The sequence below is a fragment of the Schistocerca serialis genome, chromosome 9 (genome assembly GCF_023864345.2).
Source record: "Schistocerca serialis cubense isolate TAMUIC-IGC-003099 chromosome 9, iqSchSeri2.2, whole genome shotgun sequence".
NCBI lineage: Eukaryota > Metazoa > Arthropoda > Insecta > Orthoptera > Acrididae > Schistocerca > Schistocerca serialis.
The window spans coordinates 141,570,389-141,592,884 of NC_064646.1; the positions used below are offsets into that span (position 1 = coordinate 141,570,389).

Consider the following 22,496-nt stretch of genomic DNA (forward strand, 5'->3'; position numbering starts at 1 on the left):
TTTGGGTCCTCTGCTGTTCTTAATATACACTCCTGGAAATTGAAATAAGAACACCGTGAATTCATTGTCCCAGGAAGGGGAAACTTTATTGACACATTCCTGGGGTCAGATACATCACATGATCACACTGACAGAACCACAGGCACATAGACACAGGCAACAGAGCATGCACAATGTCGGCACTAGTACAGTATATATCCACTTTTCGCAGCAATGCAGGCTGCTATTTTCCCATGGAGACAATCGTAGAGATACTGGATGTAGTCCTGTGGAACGGCTTGCCATGCCATTTCCACCTGGCGCCTCAGTTGGACCAGCGTTCGTGCTGGACGTGCAGACCGCGTGAGACGACGCTTCATCCAGTCCCAAACATGCTCAATGCGGGACAGATCCGGAGATCTTGCTGGCCAGGGTAGTTGACTTACACCTTCTAGAGCACGTTGGGTGGCACGGGATACATGCGGACGTGCATTGTCCTGTTGGAACAGCAAGTTCCCTTGCCGGTCTAGGAATGGTAGAACGATGGGTTCGATGACGGTTTGGATGTACCGTGCACTATTCAGTGTCCCCTCGACGATCACCAGTGGTGTACGGCTAGTGTAGGAGATCGCTCCCCACACCATGATGCCGGGTGTTGGCCCTGTGTGCCTCGGTCGTATGCAGTCCTGATTGTGGCGCTCACCTGCACGGCGCCAAACACGCATACGACCATCATTGGCACCAAGGCAGAAGCGACTCTCATCGCTGAAGACGACACGTCTCCATTCGTCCCTCCATTCACACCTGTCGCCACACCACTGGAGGCGGGCTGCACGATGTTGGGGCGTGAGTGGAAGACGGCTTAACGGCGTGCGGGACCGTAGCCCAGCTTCATGGAGACGGTTGTGAATGGTCCTCGCCGATACCCCAGGAGCAACAGTGTCCCTAATTTGCTGGGAAGTGGCGGTGCGGTCCCCTACGGCACTGCGTAGGATCCTACGGTCTTGGCGTGCATCCGTGCGTCGCTGCGGTCCGGTCCCAGGTCGACGGGCACGTGCACCTTCCGCCGACCACTGGCGACAACATCGATGTACTGTGGAGACCTCACGCCCCACGTGTTGAGCAATTCGGCGGTACGTCCACCCGGCCTCCCGCATGCCCACTATACGCCCTCGCTCAAAGTCCGTCAACTGCACATACGGTTCACGTCCACGCTGTCGCGGCATGCTACCAGTGTTAAAGACTGCGATGGAGCTCCGTATGCCACGGCAAACTGGCTGACACTGACGGCGGCGGTGCACAAATGCTGAGCAGCTAGCGCCATTCGACGGCCAACACCGCGGTTCCTGGTGTGTCCGCTTTGCCGTGCGTGTGATCATTGCTTGTACAGCCCTCTCGCAGTGTCCGGAGCAAGTATGGTGGGTCTGACACACCGGTGTCAATGTGTTCTTTTTTCCATTTCCAGGAGTGTATATTAGTATATACATTTTCACACAGTAAATGGAATAACACCATTAATAAATATAGACTTCGATCAGAAATCGGTAGCTAAGGTAGAATATTCAACATTTCTAGGAGTATGCGTTGATTAGGGGTTGAACTGGAAAAAACACACTGAGGATCTGCTGAAACGTTTGAGTTCAGCTACTTATGTTATTAGGGTCATTGCAAATTTTGGCGATATACATCTCAGTAAAATAGCTTACCATGCTTATTTTCATTCTCTGCTTACGTATGGCATCATATTCTGGAGTAACCTATCATTGAGTAAAAGAGTGTTCATTGCACAAAAGCGTGTAATCAGAATAATTGCTGGAGATCATCCAAGATCATCTGCAGACACTTATTTAAAGAGCTAGAGATCTTCACTGTAGCCTCACAATATATATATTCACTTATGAAATTTGTTATTAACAATCCGAACGAATTCAAAAGTAATAGCAGTGTACATGGCTACAACACTAGGAGAAAGGATGATCTTCACTACTCAAGGTTAAATCTAAATTTGGCTCAGAAGGGGGTAAATTATGCTGCCACAAAAGTCTTTGGTCACTTACCTAATAGCATCAAAAGTCTGACAGATAGCCATATAGCATTTAAAAGGAAATTAAAAGAATTTCTTAATGGCAACTCCTTCTACTTATTAGATGAATTTTTGGATGTAGTAAGTGGGTAATTTCCTCAACCCCCCCCCCCCCAAATTAAGTGTCATTTAATATTTTGTGTAATGTAATATCTTGTATAGACACCTTTTATTAACCTCACACATTCCACATTATTACGAGTGTCGTATTCATGATCTATCGAACAAGTAATAATCTAATCTATCATTTACAACTGAAGCGGATTTCTCAATCTTACTAATATGATCCTCAGTCGTGGCTGATCATCAAATCAGACTTTATGAAGTGTAATTGTAATGAAGTTGCAATGAAGTAGAGAAATAAATGCAAACAATGCTGCAGAGGAACGACACAATGATCATTCTTATTAACAGATTGCTGAAAACAGCTGCAGATATGAATGAAACAAATTGGGAACTGTTTCCCTGCAGAGCCACTTAAGAGTCAATAGAATAGTGATCTATCTCAGCCCTCAGAGAACACTAGGCTGACCAAGTGGCTCCCGTTAGAGTAACTTGACTGAAAATATTATCTGCTAAAGTAATTGTAGACCTTATGAGCTCATTTAGGGGTTTGAAGAAATTAACAATAGAGAAGAGGTGGAGGATGCTGAAAAAACATCAACTGATGAGGAACTAGTAACTTTAGCTATGATTAGAACCAACTACATACTCTTTCCATCAGTTACTGTACGAAAGGAGCTTGTGGAAAGGAGATGATTGACGGAAGCATTTTGAAAAACCATGAAACTCCAGATTATGTAGGTGGATTGCTTGATAGCTTTTGACTCCATTGGCCGGTCGGTGTGGCCGTGCGGTGCTAGGCGCTTCAGTTTGGAACCGCGTGACCGCTACGGTCGCAGGTTCGAATCCTGCCTCGGGCATGGACGTGTGTGATGTCCTTAGGTTAGTTAGGTTTAAGTAGTTCTAAGTTATAGGGGACTGATGACCTCAGAAGTTAAGTCCCATAGTGCTCAGAGCCATTTGAACCATTTTGACTCCATTTCAACACTGTGCGAATTAACCTTGAGAAACAAGGCACTGATTCAACAGCTGTAGGTGCACTGATGAATATATACATCATTGCTAGAGTTTTCATTAGCATCCTGCAGCAAGGATCTAGCATATCTTTGCAATAGACTCCACAAGGAGGTTGTACAGTTTGAGTGGACATCAGACGTCTTCGATCTATTCCCTACCTCCCAGCCTTATGCCAAACATGTGTCTGACTATAGTTACTGATGTTTCTGAATGTGGTGGTGGTGTAACGCTGTCCTACTAACTTTCTGATGCTAGGGAACATGCGATAGCGTTCGCCTCTAGGAATCTGGCATTATCACAAATGAACTGTTCCAAAAACGGGCATCAGCAATATTCTCCGACATGAAAACTTTTCATGTATTCCTGTATGGTACAACATTCCATCTGCTAACTAATCATAAGCCAGTGACCATGCTATTTCGCCATTATAAAAGCTCTCAGACAATACGGGCCACCAACAGTGGCACAGGTAATATTTCTGAACATTTATAATTATTAATTACATTATCGACCCACGGCCCAACACACGAATGTCGATGCTCTATCTCTCACGCCTTTGTGGCCAGACACCGATCTGACTATGAATGAGGCATTGTGGTCTGCTATGGATAACAACGTGCAAAGTATCCTGAAAGAATTTCCCATAACCTATTGTTAAGAAGCCTCAGTCAAAGAAAAGGAGCTACTACTTCACGAAGTACTAATAACTGTTCAGGGAGGACACCGGAGTAAATTCTTAACCGAAATGAAATGGTGCTGAAGACGCCCATGTTATGTCTTCAACAGATGCCATAAAGTTAGTTTTACTCGTAGCTACTGAGAAGTAAGAATATCTTTACAAAGTTCTTTGCAAAAATGATAAATGGCAGCAGTCAGACGAAAGTTTGCATTGGCACATACGAGGGTTGGAACTTAAATAGTGACAACTATTTATTCACAGCCGATACCAAAGAGTTACGTGTTTGCACCTGTTACTGTCCTTCAAAGTAGTCACCAGCGTTGTGTAGAACACGTTGCCAGCGATGTGGAAGGCGTAGTATACCGTTAGCAGAGCCTGTTCTGTTGATGGTGCGAATGGAGCGGTCTACTGCCTGTCGAATCTCTGGAATAGTTCTGAAGCGAATGCCACAAAGTGGTTCCTTCATCTTCGGAATCAAATCAAAGTCACAGGGACTTAAGTCCTGGGAGTACAGTACTTTCCAGACCCATCGACCGAACAGAGCAGCCACAGCTTGAGCAGTGTGCACCCGCGCATTCTCGTGCAAAATAATGGGTGGGTTGCGCAGAAAGTGTCGCCGCTTCTTTCGCAAAGCTGGTCGCAGGTGATTCTCCAAAAACGAACAGTAATACTGTGCATTTGATTCCGAAGATGAAGGAACCACTTCGTGGCATTTGGTTCAGAACTGTTCCAGAGATTCGACAGGCAGTAGGCCGCTCCATTCGCACCACCAACAGAAAAGGCTCTGCTAACGGTATACTACGCCTTCCACATCAATGACAACGGTTTCTACACAACGCTGGTGACTACTTTGAAGGACAGTAACAGGTGCAAACACGTAACTCTTTTGTATCGGTTGTGAATAAATAGTTGTCACTATTTAAGTTCCAACCCTCGTATCGTGCATACTGTTTGATTTTCTAAGACCATCTTCATCAGCCCACAATCCGTACTCGAGCTCCTGTTACCCTCATCTCGGCTTGCACTTTACGCCAGACCCCGACTTAGCTGCAAGGCGTCATCACAGATCACGTGGAGCACTAGGTTTTCGACGTCAGGGCCAGACCAGAGCTGATGATCCACAACAGAAATCAGCTATAGTTACGACAACCTCCATAAACTGTGCCCGCACCAAGACCTCAGAGTAATCTTTGCAACAACTATGATCTACTGTGACCTTATCCATAGAGATGAAACACCTGGTCACATCACCAGTATGACCCTAGCCCGGCGAGAGATCACAGAAGCATGTGGGATCATCAGCGCGTTACGTAATCAATGTCACTCTTCCTCTATATAAGCGGGCAGTGCACTCCAGCGGAACCATTCCGCTGTGAGCTCTGCCTGCAACAGCATTGAAGCCCTATGCCTCGTGGACGTGTGTATCGTCAACGCCGCCATCGTATGCCTGTCTACAAACATATTATTAGCCTCGAGAATAAACTCGGAGGGAATGGAACAGCCCAAGCTGTGATACTAAATGGACCTATATTCTTCCGTGGCTGCCGGGTCCCACTGAAGGCGAACCATCACCTCCTACATCTGCGTCTACATACGTACTGCACAAGCCATCATTCGGTGCATGGCGGAGGGTACCCTGTACCACTATTAGTCATTTCAATTCCTGTTCCACTCCCAATCTGAGCGAAGGAGAAAGGACTGCCTATATGCGCCTGTGAGAGACCTAGTTTCCCTGTATCTTACCTCCGTGGTCCTCAAGCAAAACGTGTGTTGACGGTAATAGGAACACTCTGTAGTCAGCTTCAAATGCCGATTCTCAGATTTATTAATATTTTTCCTTGAAAAGAACGTCGCCTACGCACCAGGGATTCCTATTTGAGTGCCCGAAGCATCTCTGTAATATTTGTGTGTTGTTCGAACCAGCTGGTAACAAATCTAGAAAGCGGCCTCTCAATGTTTTCTATGTATTCCTTTAATCCGACCTGGTATGGATACCAAACACTCAAGCAGCACTCAAGAACCGGTCGCAGTAGTGTCCTACATGTGGTGTCCTTTACAGGTGAACCACACTTCCCTAAAATTCTCCCGATAAACCGAAGTTGACCATTCGCCTTCCCTACTACAGTGTTTATATGCCCGTTCCATTTTATATCGTTTTGAAACGTTTCCTCTAGATGTGTAATCAATGTGAATGTGTTTAACAGCATATTACTAATGTTGTTTTCGAACATTATGGGTTTGCTTTTCCTAACCATCTGCATTAACTTTCATTTTTCTACATTCATCACACCAAGTAGAAATTTTGTCTAAGTCATCTTGTATCTTCCAAAAATCACTCAGCGGCGACACCTCCCGTAAACTAAAGCGCCATCAGCAAACAGCCACAGATTGCTGCTCACCCTGTCCTCCAATTTGTTTTTATAGTAAATAACAACTGCCCTATCATACTTCCTTGGGACACTCCTGACGATGCTGTTGTCTCTGATGAACACTAACCGTCGAGGACAACGTATGGGGTCTTCGAGCCATCCATCTATCTGGGAACCTAATTAGAACTATATTAATACCGTCAGCTGACGACGGGCGTTGATATATATCAACGGGGACGGGTGAGAATGTGTGCTCCGACGGGGACTCGAACTTGGGATCTCCTGCTTACATGGCAGACGCTCTATCCATCTGAGCCACCGAGGACACAGAGGATAGTGCGACTGCAGGAACTATCTCGCGCACGCCTCCCGCGAGACCCACATTCTCACCCTACATGTCCACACACTACATTCGCGGTATCCCACCCCAGCACACTCATTACTTACCAAGTCCCGTAAGAGTTCTGGGAATGTGTGTGCATCCGCACAGCAGAAGGAGGTCATGGCCGGTGTTGCCAGAACTATATACTTATATATCCGGGAACCTATTCCGTGTGCTCGGACCTGCGTTAACAGCCGGAAATGGGGCACCGCATCGAACACTTTTCGAAAATCTAGGATTATGGAATTTGCCTCTTAGCCTCCATTCATTTGAGCAAAGGGCAAGCTGAGTTTCTGAAAACGTGCTGATTCGTGGACAGAAGCTTTTCCGTCTCAAGGAAATTTGTTACCTTCGAACTGAGGATATGTTCAAGAATTCCGCAGCAAGCTAATGTTAAAGATATTTATCTGTAATTCTGCGCGTCCATTCTTTTACTTTTCTTGTATTCATGAGTCACATGCGTTTCTTTCAGTCCCTTGGGACTTTGCTCTGGGCGAGAGATTCGCTATAAATGCAAGCTAAGAAAGGGGCCAATGCTGTAGAGCACTCTTTGTAAACCGAATTTAGATTCCATTCGGACCTAGCGACTTATTTCTTTTCAACTCTTTCAGTTGTTTGTCGGGAGCCTGTGCAATGATCAAAGGACGACATTTTTGTTCAATTCTCCTGCGTGAATGATTTTTTAAACGCAAAAAAGGAAAAAAAACTTAGGTTTGCCTTCCACTACCTTCTACCGCCACACACCAGATTGGTCAACGAGTGACTGCGTGGAAGTTTTACTCCCAACTAGCATTTTTACACAGGATCAGAATTTTCTCCAGTTCTCGGCAAGATCTTTGGCTAAGGTATGATGATGGAATTTATTTTATGCTTCCTGCATCGATCTTTTTACAGGCGCATTGTTCTCTACTAACTTTAGCCTGTCGTCATTTGCGCGTTTTCCTTTGAACTTAGAGTCGAACAGCCGTTGCTTCCTCAGCATTTCCCGAATTTCGTTTTTAAACCACGGTATGTCTTTTCCTTCCTAAATCCAGTTCTTCAGAGTACGAATCAATCTGTTTAAACGTTGCCCGTAATACCTGTACGTCCATCATGTTGGAACTAAATGATGTCAGTTCCTTGTCTAAGTGGGTTCGCTAACAACTGCTTATCTGCTCTTTCTAGCAGAAATACTCTCCTAGCCTTTTTGATTAAATTTTCATCTTTAGCGACCACAGTTGCTATGATGACATCATGGTCGTTAACTGCTGTGCATTTCTTTTGTAGCAATGTGTAAAAGGTCCGATTCCCGTCAGATGACCGAAGATAAGTGCTGTCGGGCTGGGCTAGCACTTGGATGGGTGTCCATCTGGTCTGCTGAGTGCTGTTGGCAAGCGGGGTGCACTCAGCCCTTGTGAGGCAAACTGAGGAGCTACTTGATGGAGAAGTAGCGGCTCCGGTCTCGTAAACTGACATACGATCGAGAGAGCGGTGTGCTGACCACATGCCCCTCCATATCTGCATCCAGTGACGCCAGTGGGCTGAGGATGACACGGCGGCCGGTCGGTACCGTTGGGCCTTCATGGCCTCTTCGGGCGGAGTTTAGTTTAGTTTAGTAATGCGTAAAAAGTGGTGGGCAGGAATTATTAACACTCATCTGTACACAATGACGGAAGAAAAATTGCAGCACCGAAAAATAATTAATGTAGAGTACTGAAATTTCGAGAATATATTGGTCTAGGAAACATTTAAGTGATTAACACTGCAAGATTACAGGTTAATGTAAACGCTAGATAAGCCACTGCAAAAGCGAAATGCTGGTGCGTTAATAAATGGTGCAACCGCCAGAATGGTGAATGGAAACATGTAAACGCGCTTGCGTTGTACCAGTTTGTGTGATGGAGTATTACGCCAGATGCAGTTAGTTAGTCAGTGCTGGGGCGGTCAATGCTGTTTGTGGATGACGCTTGAGGTGCCGTCCGATGAAGTGCCATATGTGCTCGATTGGAAGACATCTGTTGATCCGGCAGGCGAGGGCAACACGCCGACACTCTGTAGAGCATGTTGGGCCACAACAACGGTATGTGGGCGAGCGTTATCCTGCTGGAAAGCAGCCCCTGGAATATTCTTCATGAATGGCGGCACACAGGTCGCATCATCAGATTGACTTACAAATAAGCAGTCAGGGTGCTTGGGCTAAGCACGAGAGTGCTCCTGCTGTAATACGAAATCGCCTCCCAGACCGTAACTCCAAGTGTAGGTCTAGTATGTGTAGCACGTAGACAGGTAGGTTGCAGGCTCTTAACTGGCTTCATTCTAACCAATACACGGTCGTCACTGGCACCGAAGCCGAACCAGATTTCATCAGGGAACGCAACGGATCACCGCCGTGCCCTCGAATGAGCTCTCGCTTGGCGCCACTGAAGTCGCAAACGGTGGTGGTCTGGGGTCAGTGGAACGCGCACTACAGGGGACCTTCCTTGAAATAACCGATTTGAAACAGTTCGTCGTGTCATTGTGGTCCCAACTGCTGCTCAAATTGCTGCTGCGGATCCAGTACGATGCGCTAGAACCATACGCCGAACACGATGGTCTTCCCTGTCGGTAGTGCCACGCGGCCATCTGGAGCCCGGTCTTCTTGCGACCCGACATTCCAGTGACCAACGCTGCGAGCAGTCATGTACAGTGGCTACATTCCTGCCAAGTCTCTCTGCAGTATCGCAAAAGGAACATCCAGCTTCTGGTAGCAGTGTTTCACGACCTCATTCAAACTCTGTTCAAGTGGTTCAAATGGCTCTGAGCATTGTGGGACTTAACTTCTAAGGTCATCAGTTCCCTAGAATTTAGAACTACTTGAACCTAAGGACATCACACACAGCCATGCCCGAGGCAGAATTCGAACCTGCGACCGTAGCGGCCGAGCGGTTCCAGACTGTAGTGCCTAGAACCGCTCGGCCACCCCGGCCGGCCTCAAACTCTGTGAGGTGTTGATAAAGGCTTCTTCGTCACCTTAAAGGCATTCTTGCCTAAAGCAAACTCACCACGTCCAGTCTCAAAGGTAACGAACTCTTACAACCGTTACAACGTGTATTTAAAACCTGATTTGCATCGTCAGAGTGGCATTACTAGCGCCACTTTCATGCATCTGGCACGAAGTCTGAATAGACGTCATCTTTCACACATAGATACGCGTATGCCAACTTTTGTTTGTGTTCCACAATTCATTATTGGTCCTGCGATTTTTTTCCGTCGTGTATTTAAAAGAATTAGAAATGTTCAACATGAAGCTCTTTTTACAGATATTTTGCGATGTGCATGAGAAATGACTCGCTCCACACCATTATGATATACAATGCAAAGTGATCCATGGAACATGAAACTAAGCAACTAACTAACTGTCTGTACTGCCACTTGCGGCACTCACAATACCACAGGCTGGCCTACAGCTACCCCTGTAGCCAGAAAATTGGCGTCAACCATCCATCTATCTCGACACGGCTTTTGTACAGCACCAGCACTAATATAGTGCTGGACTCACAAGTGGAAACTTCAGCGCCCAGCTCACTCCCATCCACAACACAGGACACTGCCCAGTTCATTACTATCCCTAAATGACAGGGGGTGTCTGTGGCAAAGTATTTTAGACTTGCTTAAACTGCTCATGACAACTATCGCTATTAATTTCTGTGAATTCCATCGATCACGAACGAAGTGCTATGTACGAGGGTGAATCAAATGAAAACCTTAAATATTTTTTTAAATATTATTTATTGTGCAGAAGTGGCACAAAGCTGTATCATTTTTCAACATAATCTACCCCACGCTCAATGCAAGTCCTCCAGCGCTTACAAAGTGCATAAATTCCTTTAGAAAAAATTTCTTTTGGTAGTCCGCGCAACCACTCATGCACCGCGTGGCGTACCTCTTCATCAGAACGTAACTTCTTTCCTCCCATTGCGTCTTTGAGTGGTCCAGACGCATGGAAATCACTTGGGGCAAGGTCTGGCGAGTGTGGTGGATGAGGAAGACACTCAAAATGCAGGTCTGTGAATGTTGCAACTGTTGTACGGGCAGTGTGGGGCCTTGCATTGCCATGTTGCAAAAGGACACTTGCTGACAGCAATTCACGTCGCTCTGATTTGATTGCAGGCCGCAGATGAGTTTTTAGGAGATCTGTGTATGTTGCGCAGGTGACAGTGGTCCCTCTAGGCATGTAATGCTCGAAAATGACGCCTTTTTCGTCCCAAAAGAGAGTCGGCATAATCTTCCCTGCTGATGGTTCTGGTCGAAACTTCTTTGGTTTTGGTGATGAGGAATGGCGCCATTCCTTGCTCGCTCTCTTCGTTTCCGGTAGGTGGAAGTGATCCCAGATTTCGTCCCCAGTAACGATTCTTGCAAGGAAGCCATCACCTTCTCGTTCAAAGCGCCGAAGAAGTTCTTAACAAACATCAACACGTCGTTTTCTCATTTCAGGAGTCAGCTGCCGTGGCAACCATTTTGCAGACACTTTGTGAAACTGGAGCACATCATGGACAATGTGGTGTGCTGACCCATGACTAATCTGTAAACATGCTACAATGTCATTCAGCGTCACTCGGCGGTTTTCCTTCACTATGGCTTCAACTGCTGCAATGTTCTGTAGAGTCACAACTCGTTGTGCCTCACCTGGACGAGGAGCATCTTCCACTGAAGTCACACCATTTGCGAGCTTCCTACTCCATTCCTAGACTTGCTACTGTGACAAACATGCATCACCGTACTGAGCCTTTATTCGTCGATGAATTTCAATAGGTTTCACACCTTCACTACGCAAAAACCGAATAACAGAACGCTGTTCTTCCCTGGTGCAAGTCGCAAGTGTCGTGGCCATCTTTATAATGATACTTCAACGGTATGTGTGCATCTGCAAGATGCTGCCACCTACAGGCCATTCTGCACGCTGTTTGTAGCACGCTTGCCAACTTACAGGATAACGGCGCGAAATTTCGATTTGTTATTACAAATTTAAGGTTTTCGTTTGACTCACCCTCGTACCACTGGAGCTGAGCTGCATCTTCCATGCTAACCGAGTGTACTACTGTAGTATCAGAGCTTGATACCAAATGTACTGAATCTATCAACATAAAAAATTATGTTCTATTCAGAGACTATAGAAAATCCCATTTACGGTTTATGTACACGTCATGAAGGAGATGGATTGTCTTGGATTCCCAAAGTGTTAGGTTTTTAATTCGAAGGGCATTCAATAAGCAATGCAACAAATCTTTTCCAAAAGCAGGTTCGTTTTATTGAAGATTCCAATACGCTATATTATTCTCCACTCTTTTGGCTACAGAACCCTATTTTTTAACACAATCTCTGTTCAATATGACGGCCTTATGGCACATTGCTGGGAAGTCCTGTGTGCTCCTCTAGGCTGTGCATCTGTGTGATGCCTTGCGGTGTCGCGGAGAAGAAGAAGATTGTTTGCATGTTTGTGGCGGCTAACACGCTGACATCGTTCCTTCAATTTCGTGAGGTGCGTGACCTTGTTGCGATGATGACAGACCCCTCGCTTAATGAATCACCGTGCTTTTGTTCCCTGCCAGATTGCCAGATCTCGACAGACATTCTGCAAGCACCTGTGAATGCTCTGGTTTTCCGCCAAAAGAAACTCAATGACAGCTCTCCTCCGTTACAGACGCCATTGTGAAGGCACCGCCACCTATCGTAACTTCACGAAACTGTATGGACTGAAGCAGGAACATTCTATGATGTTCCGCAACAAATTCCTCATTTTTTTAAGTAGAATTTGTTGCGAAAGGAAGTTGCGTTACTTATTGAACACTCCTCGCATCTTGTGAAATACGTGTATGTACTCTTACACAAGGTGCCTTCTGCTATGGCTGCTTACCTGTTGAGACCCTATATGCAGGTGAAACTCGTCCATGTCTTCTCCGGGCAAGTTCACCAGCTCAAGCTGCGATTTCCGGTCGCAGGTGGCTGTCGCGTTGTACTCGGCTCTCACGCCAGACAGAACCCGCGTCACGTTCTCCGGCTCAACGTAGGTGTCGTCTGCAACCAGCAAAGTTGTGCGCTAGCTCAAATAAGCTCACCAGATAAAATATTGCCCCCCCTCCCCCCGCTAAAGGCAAACACTAGGGGCAGAGCAAGTGGACTGGTCATGTGACCCTCTACCATTAATGTAAGTTATGGCAGTGAATTAGCGTGTATGTGAACAGCCGATTTTATGAAATCAGCGCAGTAAGACGTGTAGAAAGAAGATTTGACGGAAGGTAGAAAGAAGCTTTTGTCTTTTGGCGTGACCGTTACCATGTCATGTATGAAGTTGCCCAATCTATTAGTACAGACTGTCCTAGATGTCTGCAAGGAATTGTGTAAAAGATGCAGAGATGCGTGAAACAAGATTCCAGCTCACAGGCAGAAGATACGAGCGTCACAACTTCTCAAAGGCAGCCAGTTAAAATTCCGACAGGAGCTGTTGGTGTTAGTGAAGCAGGTTCATCTCGGCCAATTTGCGAGCGAACATTGTGAAGGGAACTGCGTGCAATGGGAAAATGGAGTCGGATAGCTCACAGATGGCTATTGTTCCCTGCGCGACAGAAAGATGCACATCTTCGAAGCGCCGAACAATACAGAAACCTGGCAGCAGGCGTATCGTATGCTCCGTCGAGTAACGAGTTTTTTCTTTCTTCAATTGAGGCGAGATATCGAATGAACCGACGCCCTAATGATACGTTTAAGTTACAGTGAATATAATGCAGGTTGAAGGTGATTTTGTGATACTTTGGGGACGTTTTTCGTATCAGGACCTGGGCCAACTCAATCACGTTACCGTCAGCATGAAACAAGGTATTTATTTCAAGACTCTCGGTGACCAATTGTGGCATTTCTAGTACATCTTAATGATCAGTATGCTGTGAAAAGCCATGTTCATAGGGCTGTATGGATACCTTACTACTTTGACGAACACTCAGGTACCCTATGAGGCATCGACTGGCCTAATTCCGTAGAAAATGTTTGAGGCACTGAGGAAGTCTGATATCACTGTGTAGGGAAGCAGCCTACTCACGCCGTATAAAATTCACATCAGTCTTTTCGTTGTGTGCCAGCCAGTCCGCTGTAACTAGCTCTGACCTCATAAATGTTGCGCAATACTTTAAAAATCAAGTAAATAACTTGAAACGTTTCTAGCATGTCAGGAGTAATACTAAATCAATATGTGTTGAATATCAGTTCAATAACTTTAACCATTTTCGAAATTTGGACGTTTTTCTGTAAAAATCATTTGCGCTACAGAGAAGAGCTAGAAACTTAAAAATTTATATTTAGATTCCTTTTGCATAATAATGTAGTAGAAACAGTATTCTGGATCTCACAAATTAAAATTTTAGTTGAAATTCATGATTTTATGGTTTATGTCTTAAAAATTAAGGAAGCAAGATAGATTAAGTAGGCGAATAAATAAGGCTAGGATGTTTAAATTTAAGTAGAAAGGAGATCCGCTATAATCGTAAAGATGTGAGAAGTTTCAACTGAATAACTATAAAACTATAGCGATAGCGTATCTCCAAAGGGCAAGTTCAGAGCTCGTCTACTGCGTGTAGTGTAATTAAATTATTTCTCTAGCCCAAAATATTTGACTTAGCTATGTCAGGCTTTTATTATGATTACTTACCTGTGTGCTGATTGCATATTTAAATTGAGAGCTTCATCGGCCATCAGCAAAGGAAGCAATGATTTATTCGGTAACTTAAAGTGGTGCATTACTAGCCCAGCGGCTAGTCGGGAGAGCGGATTTGATCAGGCGTTCCCTTAGCCGTCCGCACCGCGGCTTTATATATAAGAACGCTGCGCGAGAAAGAAAGGCCCCAGTTCTCTCCAGACACTGATTAGCGCACCACCTGTACCGGGAGTCGCGTCACGTCGGTATTGTTGCTATAAATAGCCTCGGATGCCGTAATAAGTTACTCGGGATACGCGTAACCATGAAATCGTTTTCGAGTGAAGTGTTAATTCTGGGATGACTTTAATGATCTATCTTCAGTTTGCGTATGTCGTATTTTCACGTGCCGCCGCGGGACAGACATTCTACCATTATTTAGCGTGGCGTTTGATGAACATTATCATCAAATTATGGCGAGCATTCACTTAAACATTTAATTTGAACAGTTATAGTTGCATCAGCGCATTAGACTCTGAACTGCTTTGGTAGTTGGATTGTGTGGATTCCTTTTTGGTCTGTGACTTTCAGAATATAGTGAACACTTTAGAGAGAATGTTTTTTTTTTTAATTATGAATCCCAGACAATCTCTTAATTCCTCAGAGCTGTAGCTATAAATGTATTTCTCAGATGAAGTGGGCACTAGGAATTCTAATTACAGGCTTCACGTTTTGCTAATCACTTTCTGGTTGCCAATATTGTAGTTAGAAAGCCAGTGTTGAGAACGGCAAACAACAGCATTAAATAATTAAAAGGAACATTTAAATAACAATTAAGCAACCCGCCACCCCACATATGGTGCATCTGCCGGGAAACAAACTGAGTAAAAGTGAAAGTGATTTTTAAATATTCGGATTCGGGAGTGAAATGCGACACGCTACTGAGTAATAGAACAGTGATAGTGTTACGTGTGTATGTGGACGACGCAATTGGATTAACAACGCATCTGGATTGACGGAGCTGGCACTGAGTCTAGCGGTGCTGCCGGCATCGCGAGAAGCCAGTTTTGCCTCACCGCAGTTGTCCGCCAGAGCAACCGCAGCCGCGCCTGCAGTTGCGGGCCACGTAAACACACAGCAGCCGTCGAAGTGCCGTCTGCAGTTCAACGCGCCGCGTCGCATCAGTAATCCTGGTACGCCGCGCCGGCAACGCCATACGTCGTGCGGAAGGAACTAAGTTAAGTGAAAAGCTGCTAAAAATTTTACTAACCTGCACTAAAAGACTGTCGGCGATGGAACCGCCAGAAGAAACTGAGCTTAAACTTAAATGAGAACCTATGTCTGTTGAGGGAACTGTAAATCCAGACAACGGTTCAAGTGTAAATATGCATGAAAATAGTAATGTTTAAGTGAAATATGAAGTATTGTCTCCTGACAGTAGTGTGAAAAGGGGCAGTGATTCAATAATAGAGAACCCTGTAGTAAAGCAGAAATCAGAAATTGTTAATTTATTGGATGATAGTTTATCTGATGAGTTAAAAACGAAACAGTCATCAGAGGTGGTAGAGTTTAAAAAGGATAAGTTAGATATGACTGACCAATCAGAAGTTTCCCTTAGTTTTGATGATTCTGGTGTTGGAGCTAGTTTTTCGTCGCCTGAGTGTGATAAAAAGCCAGCTAGTGAGCAACCCAAAGATACTAGGGATATTGATTTAAATGTAATATTACAAGCAATAGCTGCCAGTAATGCAAAAATGTCAGCCAGTAATGCTAAAATGACAGCTGAAGTATGAGATTGTGGCCAGCCAAACTAATTTTAATAAACGATTGGAGATAATGAACAATACCTTCAAGGCTGGTTGCAATAAGTTGAAAGAGGATCTGGACAGTTTGATTTATAAAATTGATTACAATCATGAGGATATTAAGAAATAGGTTGCTCAACAATTTTCTGAAATGTTTAAAACAGTAAAATCCGAAGTTGCTGAGGTTCGCAGAAACTTCCAAATGGAAGATGGGAAGCTGGAGCACAAGTTAACAGAAAAGATCGAGGCGGAATCTGAACTGTGCTCAGATAGGTTTAAAGATGTTAATATAAAAGTAAACATATGTCAAGCAGAAGTAGGTGCAATCAAAACTGATACTACTCATATTGTGCAAAGAGTAGATAATGTTGAAATGAGAGTAGAAAATATTAGTACTAACATTGCTAACATTGAGAGTAAATTAGCTTCAGTAACTTCTGGTAATGGTAGTATGCAACAAGTTGTAGCTGCAAACGCCGCTTTTATCGGGTGTCGGCAGTTCTTGCGATTCGATCCAGATAAAAATATCCACCCGCTAGATTTCTGGAACGATTTTGAAGATGTGATTCCCCCAACTTGGTCTGAACGAGAGAAAATCTCATTTATTAGAAGCCATTTAGCAGGTGACGCCATGCGTTGGTCAGCTGATGTTACGTTGAAGTGTAAAACATTAGCGGAATTTAAAACAGCTTTCATTAATGAGTATTGGTCTAGTAATAAGCAAAATGAAGTGTTGAGAGAATTTTGGAGTGGAAAACGCTTCAATGCAGGCAAGGAATCTCATAAAGAGTTTGCTAGGTCATGGATTTCACGTTTGTCACATTTGGCCGAAAAACTAAAACCTGAAATGATAATATTAGGTCTTGAAGCCAAACTGCCATGGTGTTGGCAAACTAGAATTATATCTGCCCCTAGAGACAATCTGGATCGTTTCATTGAATATTTGGAACGTGTAGAGCGTGTTGCTGCCAATGAGGAGCAAGCACGTATTAATAGAAATGGTAATAACACTAGCAGTAATTTTAAGAACGAGCAGAATGGCAATGTAAACATCAGAACAGTAGGTGTTCGCCATCCTAAGAGAGGTAGGAATTGGAGAAATAATTATCAGAACCAACAATGGCATCCAAATGATAGTAATTTTGTTCCAAACAAAATTATGCAGGTAAGCAACAGTGCGGAAAGCAATGCTGTGCCAGTTAACTATAACGGAAATAAAGGAAACAGTAGTAGGCCGAGGCAGGAAAACTAGTTCCCGTCTATGAGGACACTGGCGCTCACCAGGCGGTTATTTTTCCTAAGCCAGTAGTTATAGTAATTGGTAAGACAGATCAGAATACTCAGACTGAACATGTGGATGAGGGGTCGGTAGCATCTAAGGATACAGCAGAAATATTAGATCACTCACAGTATTTGATAGATACCGTGTTAGAGACGCTTTCTAAGTGGGAAGAGAGAGAGAAGGCGCAGCAGTGTAATGGTAGGGAAGAGCTACAAAATACTAAATTGTCAGGTGAAGAAGCAGAAGAAATTCATGCTTATATTTACGACGAGGATGATGTGCTCTTATCTAAAGTGCCTGTGCAGGATGTTGATACTGTACTAATAGATTTAGGACAGGAGGTAAGTGAGAATGTAGAGGATAGCCTGTTGGGGGTCGATGAACCCAGTAGCTGTGACCAGTTGTCACTTGAGAAGGAACCCGACGATAATAGTGAAAGTGGTTTAGCTGTAACTGGTGTTATGCCCGGTCTGGAGGCGCAGAATCGCTCAGACTTCAGTAATTTGGGTCATGTTCAGCAAATTAAATGTAATGAAGTCGTGCGGTGTTTCGATTTGAAATTAATAGACCGACTGGAAAAGGCAGCGGAAAATGTAATTCAGGAAACCCCTACACACTTTGACCCAAATGTAATGAAGACAGATGTCGATCACTTTAGTTGGAGACAAATCCAAAAGGAACTATTGGATGAGTTTGAGGAACTATCTGTACAACTTAGAATAAACAACCCTATAATAATAGTGAATATGTTGGGTATCACTGTACGTTGTCTCTTAAGACAGTGGAAGTGAGGCGTGCGCGATGTCTCAGTCCTACTTTGATGCATTACCTGGTAAAGACAAGCTTACAGTAATGAGGGTATCAGGACTAAGAGTAATTGGTGCTACTGGCAAGGTGTCAAAAACGGTAAAGCAAGAACCTTTGCTGCCCTTTGATATTAATGGTAATTTAATTGATCATCCATGCTTAATTGTAAATAATGTCAGTATTGAGGTTTTAATTGGCATAGATTTCTTGTCGAAATATCAGAGTGTTGCTGACTTTGAAAGGAGCCAGTTAAAATTGGTCTTGCCGATAACCGGAGTAATTACGGTACCTTTTATTGATAAACATGTAGTGACTAATGATGAAACTTGGGAGCTGCCTATACGAGTTCTGAAAAATAGGAGATATTGGGACGAAGGTGTTAATCTTAGTAAAAGTAAGCTAAACACAGACGAGAAGAAGTTAAAGGCTAGGGCAAATATAAGGAAAAGAACATTAGAAAGAAAAAAGCGTCATGACGCAAAAGCTGTACCCACCAGTTTTGAAATAGGTCAGTTAGTCCTTGTCAAAACCAAGGAACAATCAAAGAAAATAAATGCAGAAACAAAGAAATTCGTGTTCGAATACCAAGGACCTTTCAGGATCATAGGAAAACCACATGCCAATGTATATAGGCTAGAGTACCCTAAGAGTAGAAACCTATTAGGTCTCAGGAACGTGATCGACCTAAAGAAGTTCATAGGTAGTGAATGAATTATGTAGGGAGGAAGTTGTTCTGTAACCTCTACACAGTGTGGCAGCTGTGCAGTCCCAGCTGTGTGAGATCTTCTTTCCCATTTCAGATTTCACTCTCTCTTCATCTTTCCTATCCACCAAAGTTTCGACTCCTTCTTTGCAATACAAAAATTTTCCGTCATGGCTATCAAGCCATGAGTTCTGTAACCATTCTATCCACCGATGAGTGAAGAAAATACCTAATGTGACAAACCTAACAGTGACATAAACAACAAAGAAGTATGATGTAATTAAGATACAAAGGTATTTGAGTAACAAGTATGTATAGAACCCTCGGGGTATTATAAATACAAAGTTGTTGTTTTATTGGAAATGGTCCACAAAAAAAAAAAAAATGGTTCAAATGGCTCTGAGCACTATGGGACTTAACATCTATGGTCATCAGTCCCCTAGAACTTAGAGCTACTTAAACCTAACTAACCTAAGGACATCACACAACACCCAGTCATCTCGAGGCAGAGAAAATCTCTGACCCCGCCGGGAATCGAACCCGGGAACCCGGGCGTGGGAAGCGAGAACGCTACCGCACGACCACAAGCTGCGGACGGAAATGGTCCACCAACAGTAAATTAAAAAGGTATACAAATTCGTGTACAAGCAGGATTTGAAGTGGCAATGAGACCTAGTGTATGCATTAGAGCTAAATAATATATAGTAAAAGAGATTGCTTAGTGTTATGAAAAATATGTAGACAAGTTGTAAGAATGAACTCACCTTGTGTAGCAAGGAATGGCAGTGTAATAGAATTGAACAGTGTTTGTGGTTGAGACGTGAAGGACACGACCTTGAAATATTTATAAGGTTGGAGTTGGCCGTTATTTGGTGTAGTGTGTGACAGAACACACCTACATGTATTGAGGTTATGAGTTGGAGGCGGGAATGCATCTTTTCTACATTACATTCTACATTAATACCAATAATTCCACCCGCCGCCCCACATATGGTGCATCGGCCGGGAAAAACAAAACATTTGTATAACAACTATTCCACCCGCCGGCCCACAAATGTTGCTAATCGGCCGGGAAATGCATCTTTTCTACATTTAAATTCTCAAACTATTCCACCCGCCGCCCCACAACTGCTTAATTAGGTTTCTAAAATCAACCGACGAGTTGTTAAAAATTACATTTGCTGACATGTTTCAGGAGCAGCACCTCATCAGTTCATCAGCGAATTCAAACATACAAACACAATGTACACATGACATTAAGAGTAAAAATATGAGGTTGGAACTTTAATAGTAGCAACTATTAATTTACAGCCCATACAAAATTGATACGTGTTTCGAAGTTTTACTGACCTTCAGAGTAGTCACCAGCATTGTGTATAACCCGCTGCCAGCGATGTGGAAGTCGTAGGATACTCTTAGCACTGCCAGTTGTGTTGAAAATTCGAGCGGCGCAGTCTATTGCCCGACGAATTTGTAGCAGTTCTGCAGCCAATGCCGTGAAATGTTTCCTTCAGGTTAAAAATCGAGTTTAACTCACGAGGGCCTAAGTCAGGGGAGTGCGGTAGGTGCTATAGCACGTAGCAGCCTCTCAGTCAAACAAAACAGTAAACAGCTTGCACTGTACGTGCTTGAGCATTGTCTTGCAAAATGATGGTCAAGTCCTGCAGAAAGTGTCATCACTTCTGTCTCTAATCTGGTCGTAGGTTGTGTTCCTAAAATTAACAGCATAGAGACAGAAGTGATGACACTTTCTGCAGCACCTGACCATCATTTTGCAGGACAGTGCAAGCTGTTACTGATTTGTTTGACTGATGGGGCTGCCCAGTGCTGTACCACCTACTGCACTCCGTTGACTTAAGCCCTCGTGAGTTCAATTCGATTTCTAAACTGAAGGAAACACTTCACGCCATTGGCTTCAGAACTGCTACAAATTCGTCGGGCAATAGAACGTGTCGCTCGAACTGTCAACACAACTGGCAGTGCTAAGAATATCCTACGACTTCCACATCGCTGGCTTGGTTCAAAATGGTTCAGATCGCTCTGAGCACTATGGGACTTAACATCTGAGTTCATCAGTCCCCTAGAACGTAGAACTACTTAAACCTAACTAACCTAAGGACATCACACACATCCATTCCCGGGGCAGGATTCGAACCTGCGACTGTAGCATTCGCGTGGTTCCGGACTAAAGCACGTAGAACCACTCGGCCACATCGGCCGGCATATTGCTGGCAGCTGATTATACACAATGCTGGTGACTTCTTTGAAAGTCAGTAAAACTTTAAAATACGTATCTATTCTGTACGAGCTGTAAATGAATATTTGCCACTATTAAAGTTCCAACCGTCGTATGTAGAAGCATTTACAATCCAGTTTAAATATCATATAAATGGGTTAATATATAGTACTTATCATTATTGTGTTCTTGATGTTGGTGCTAAGGTTTCAACGTAACTACCAACACTTTACACCAGGAGGCTTAGTTGCATGGTTTTAGAGGCGTTAGAAGTGTGCATACCGAAGGAGGTGCTGCAATCGTCAGCACACTGGAGTTCCATTTAGAACGATGACGGTTCAGATGTTTGTCTGACCATCGAGATTTAGGTTTCCCGTCATTTCCCGGAATTGCTTCAGGAAAATACTAGGATGGTTCGTTTACAAATGACATGGACGAGTAGCTTCCCTACTCATCCCTATCCTGAAATTGTGCTTCATCTTAAAATGGCTTCATTGTCAGTGAGACTTTTAACTCCAAACCATCATTCTTTCCTTAACAGTATAGACTAAAAACAAGGGAGGATTGAAGAACAGAAGTGGTGTTAGAAAAATGTAACAACAAGTGAGCTGTTGCTTTTAGCGAGCTAATAAAGCCGTGGTACAAGACAAGCTCAGAGTTTACATGGCAGTTGTGGTATTCCTGCTCTCCTTTAGGTTGCAACTTAAGATGTGGGCAGCTACTTCGATCTGATGTGGCGCGCCTACCACGGACCGCTGCCGGCCGAATGTCTGACTGCCGCACAGGTCAAACGGCCGCAGCTCCACAGCGAGTAGACCAAAGCAGGGTGGTGCCGGCGGCAGTGCCAAAAGTATCGCCGTGCGCCAGCCAAGACTACGTTCTGATTCTGCCAACCAGTAAAGCAGACGGTCAGAAGTATGTAGTTCTCTGCACATCGAGGATCTGCGCTGGGCAGCAGAAGGCAGTGACACGGCCAGCCCAGAACCGATTAACTTTACCGGAGCCGCCACAGCTGTGGCCGTCCAGTCCGCCGTCCACCATCACTCTTCAACCGTTGCGCCGCTGGGGACCAGACTATGGCACCTTGAGCACGTCTGGACTTTGTCATTGTTTCGTTGTTTGTAGCTAGAAACATTAACTTTTTCATTCCTCGTGCTCGACACAGACTTAGTGTACATGGCGAGTGTGCTCCATAGTGGGTAGTCGGAACTTTAATTTTTGTCCTACCAATTATATCGTCGAACAAAGACACGATTATTTGTTTTTCCCATTACTGATGTTTTACAAACGTATGTTGTTTACTACAGTGTCCACAAATAGCTCTTGTTGCCGCAGTACATTTTCTGAAGAAGTATTTACACTGAAGAGCCAAAGAAACTGGTACATCTGCCTAATATCATGTACAGCCCCCGCGAGCACGCAGAAGTGCCTCAACACGACGTGGCATGG

At 44.2% G+C, this 22,496-nt stretch overlaps 1 protein-coding gene across 1 annotated transcript in view; it reads right to left on the reverse strand.

The window, feature by feature from the left end:
* The window catches only part of LOC126419425 (uncharacterized), a 135,009-nt gene that overhangs the window by 28,982 nt on the left and 83,531 nt on the right, over positions 1-22,496 (reverse strand). Inside the window, exon 3 of the mRNA XM_050086613.1 lies at positions 12,445-12,605. Coding sequence (XP_049942570.1) covers positions 12,445-12,605 — 161 coding nt within the window. The remainder of the gene's footprint in view (positions 1-12,444; positions 12,606-22,496) is intronic.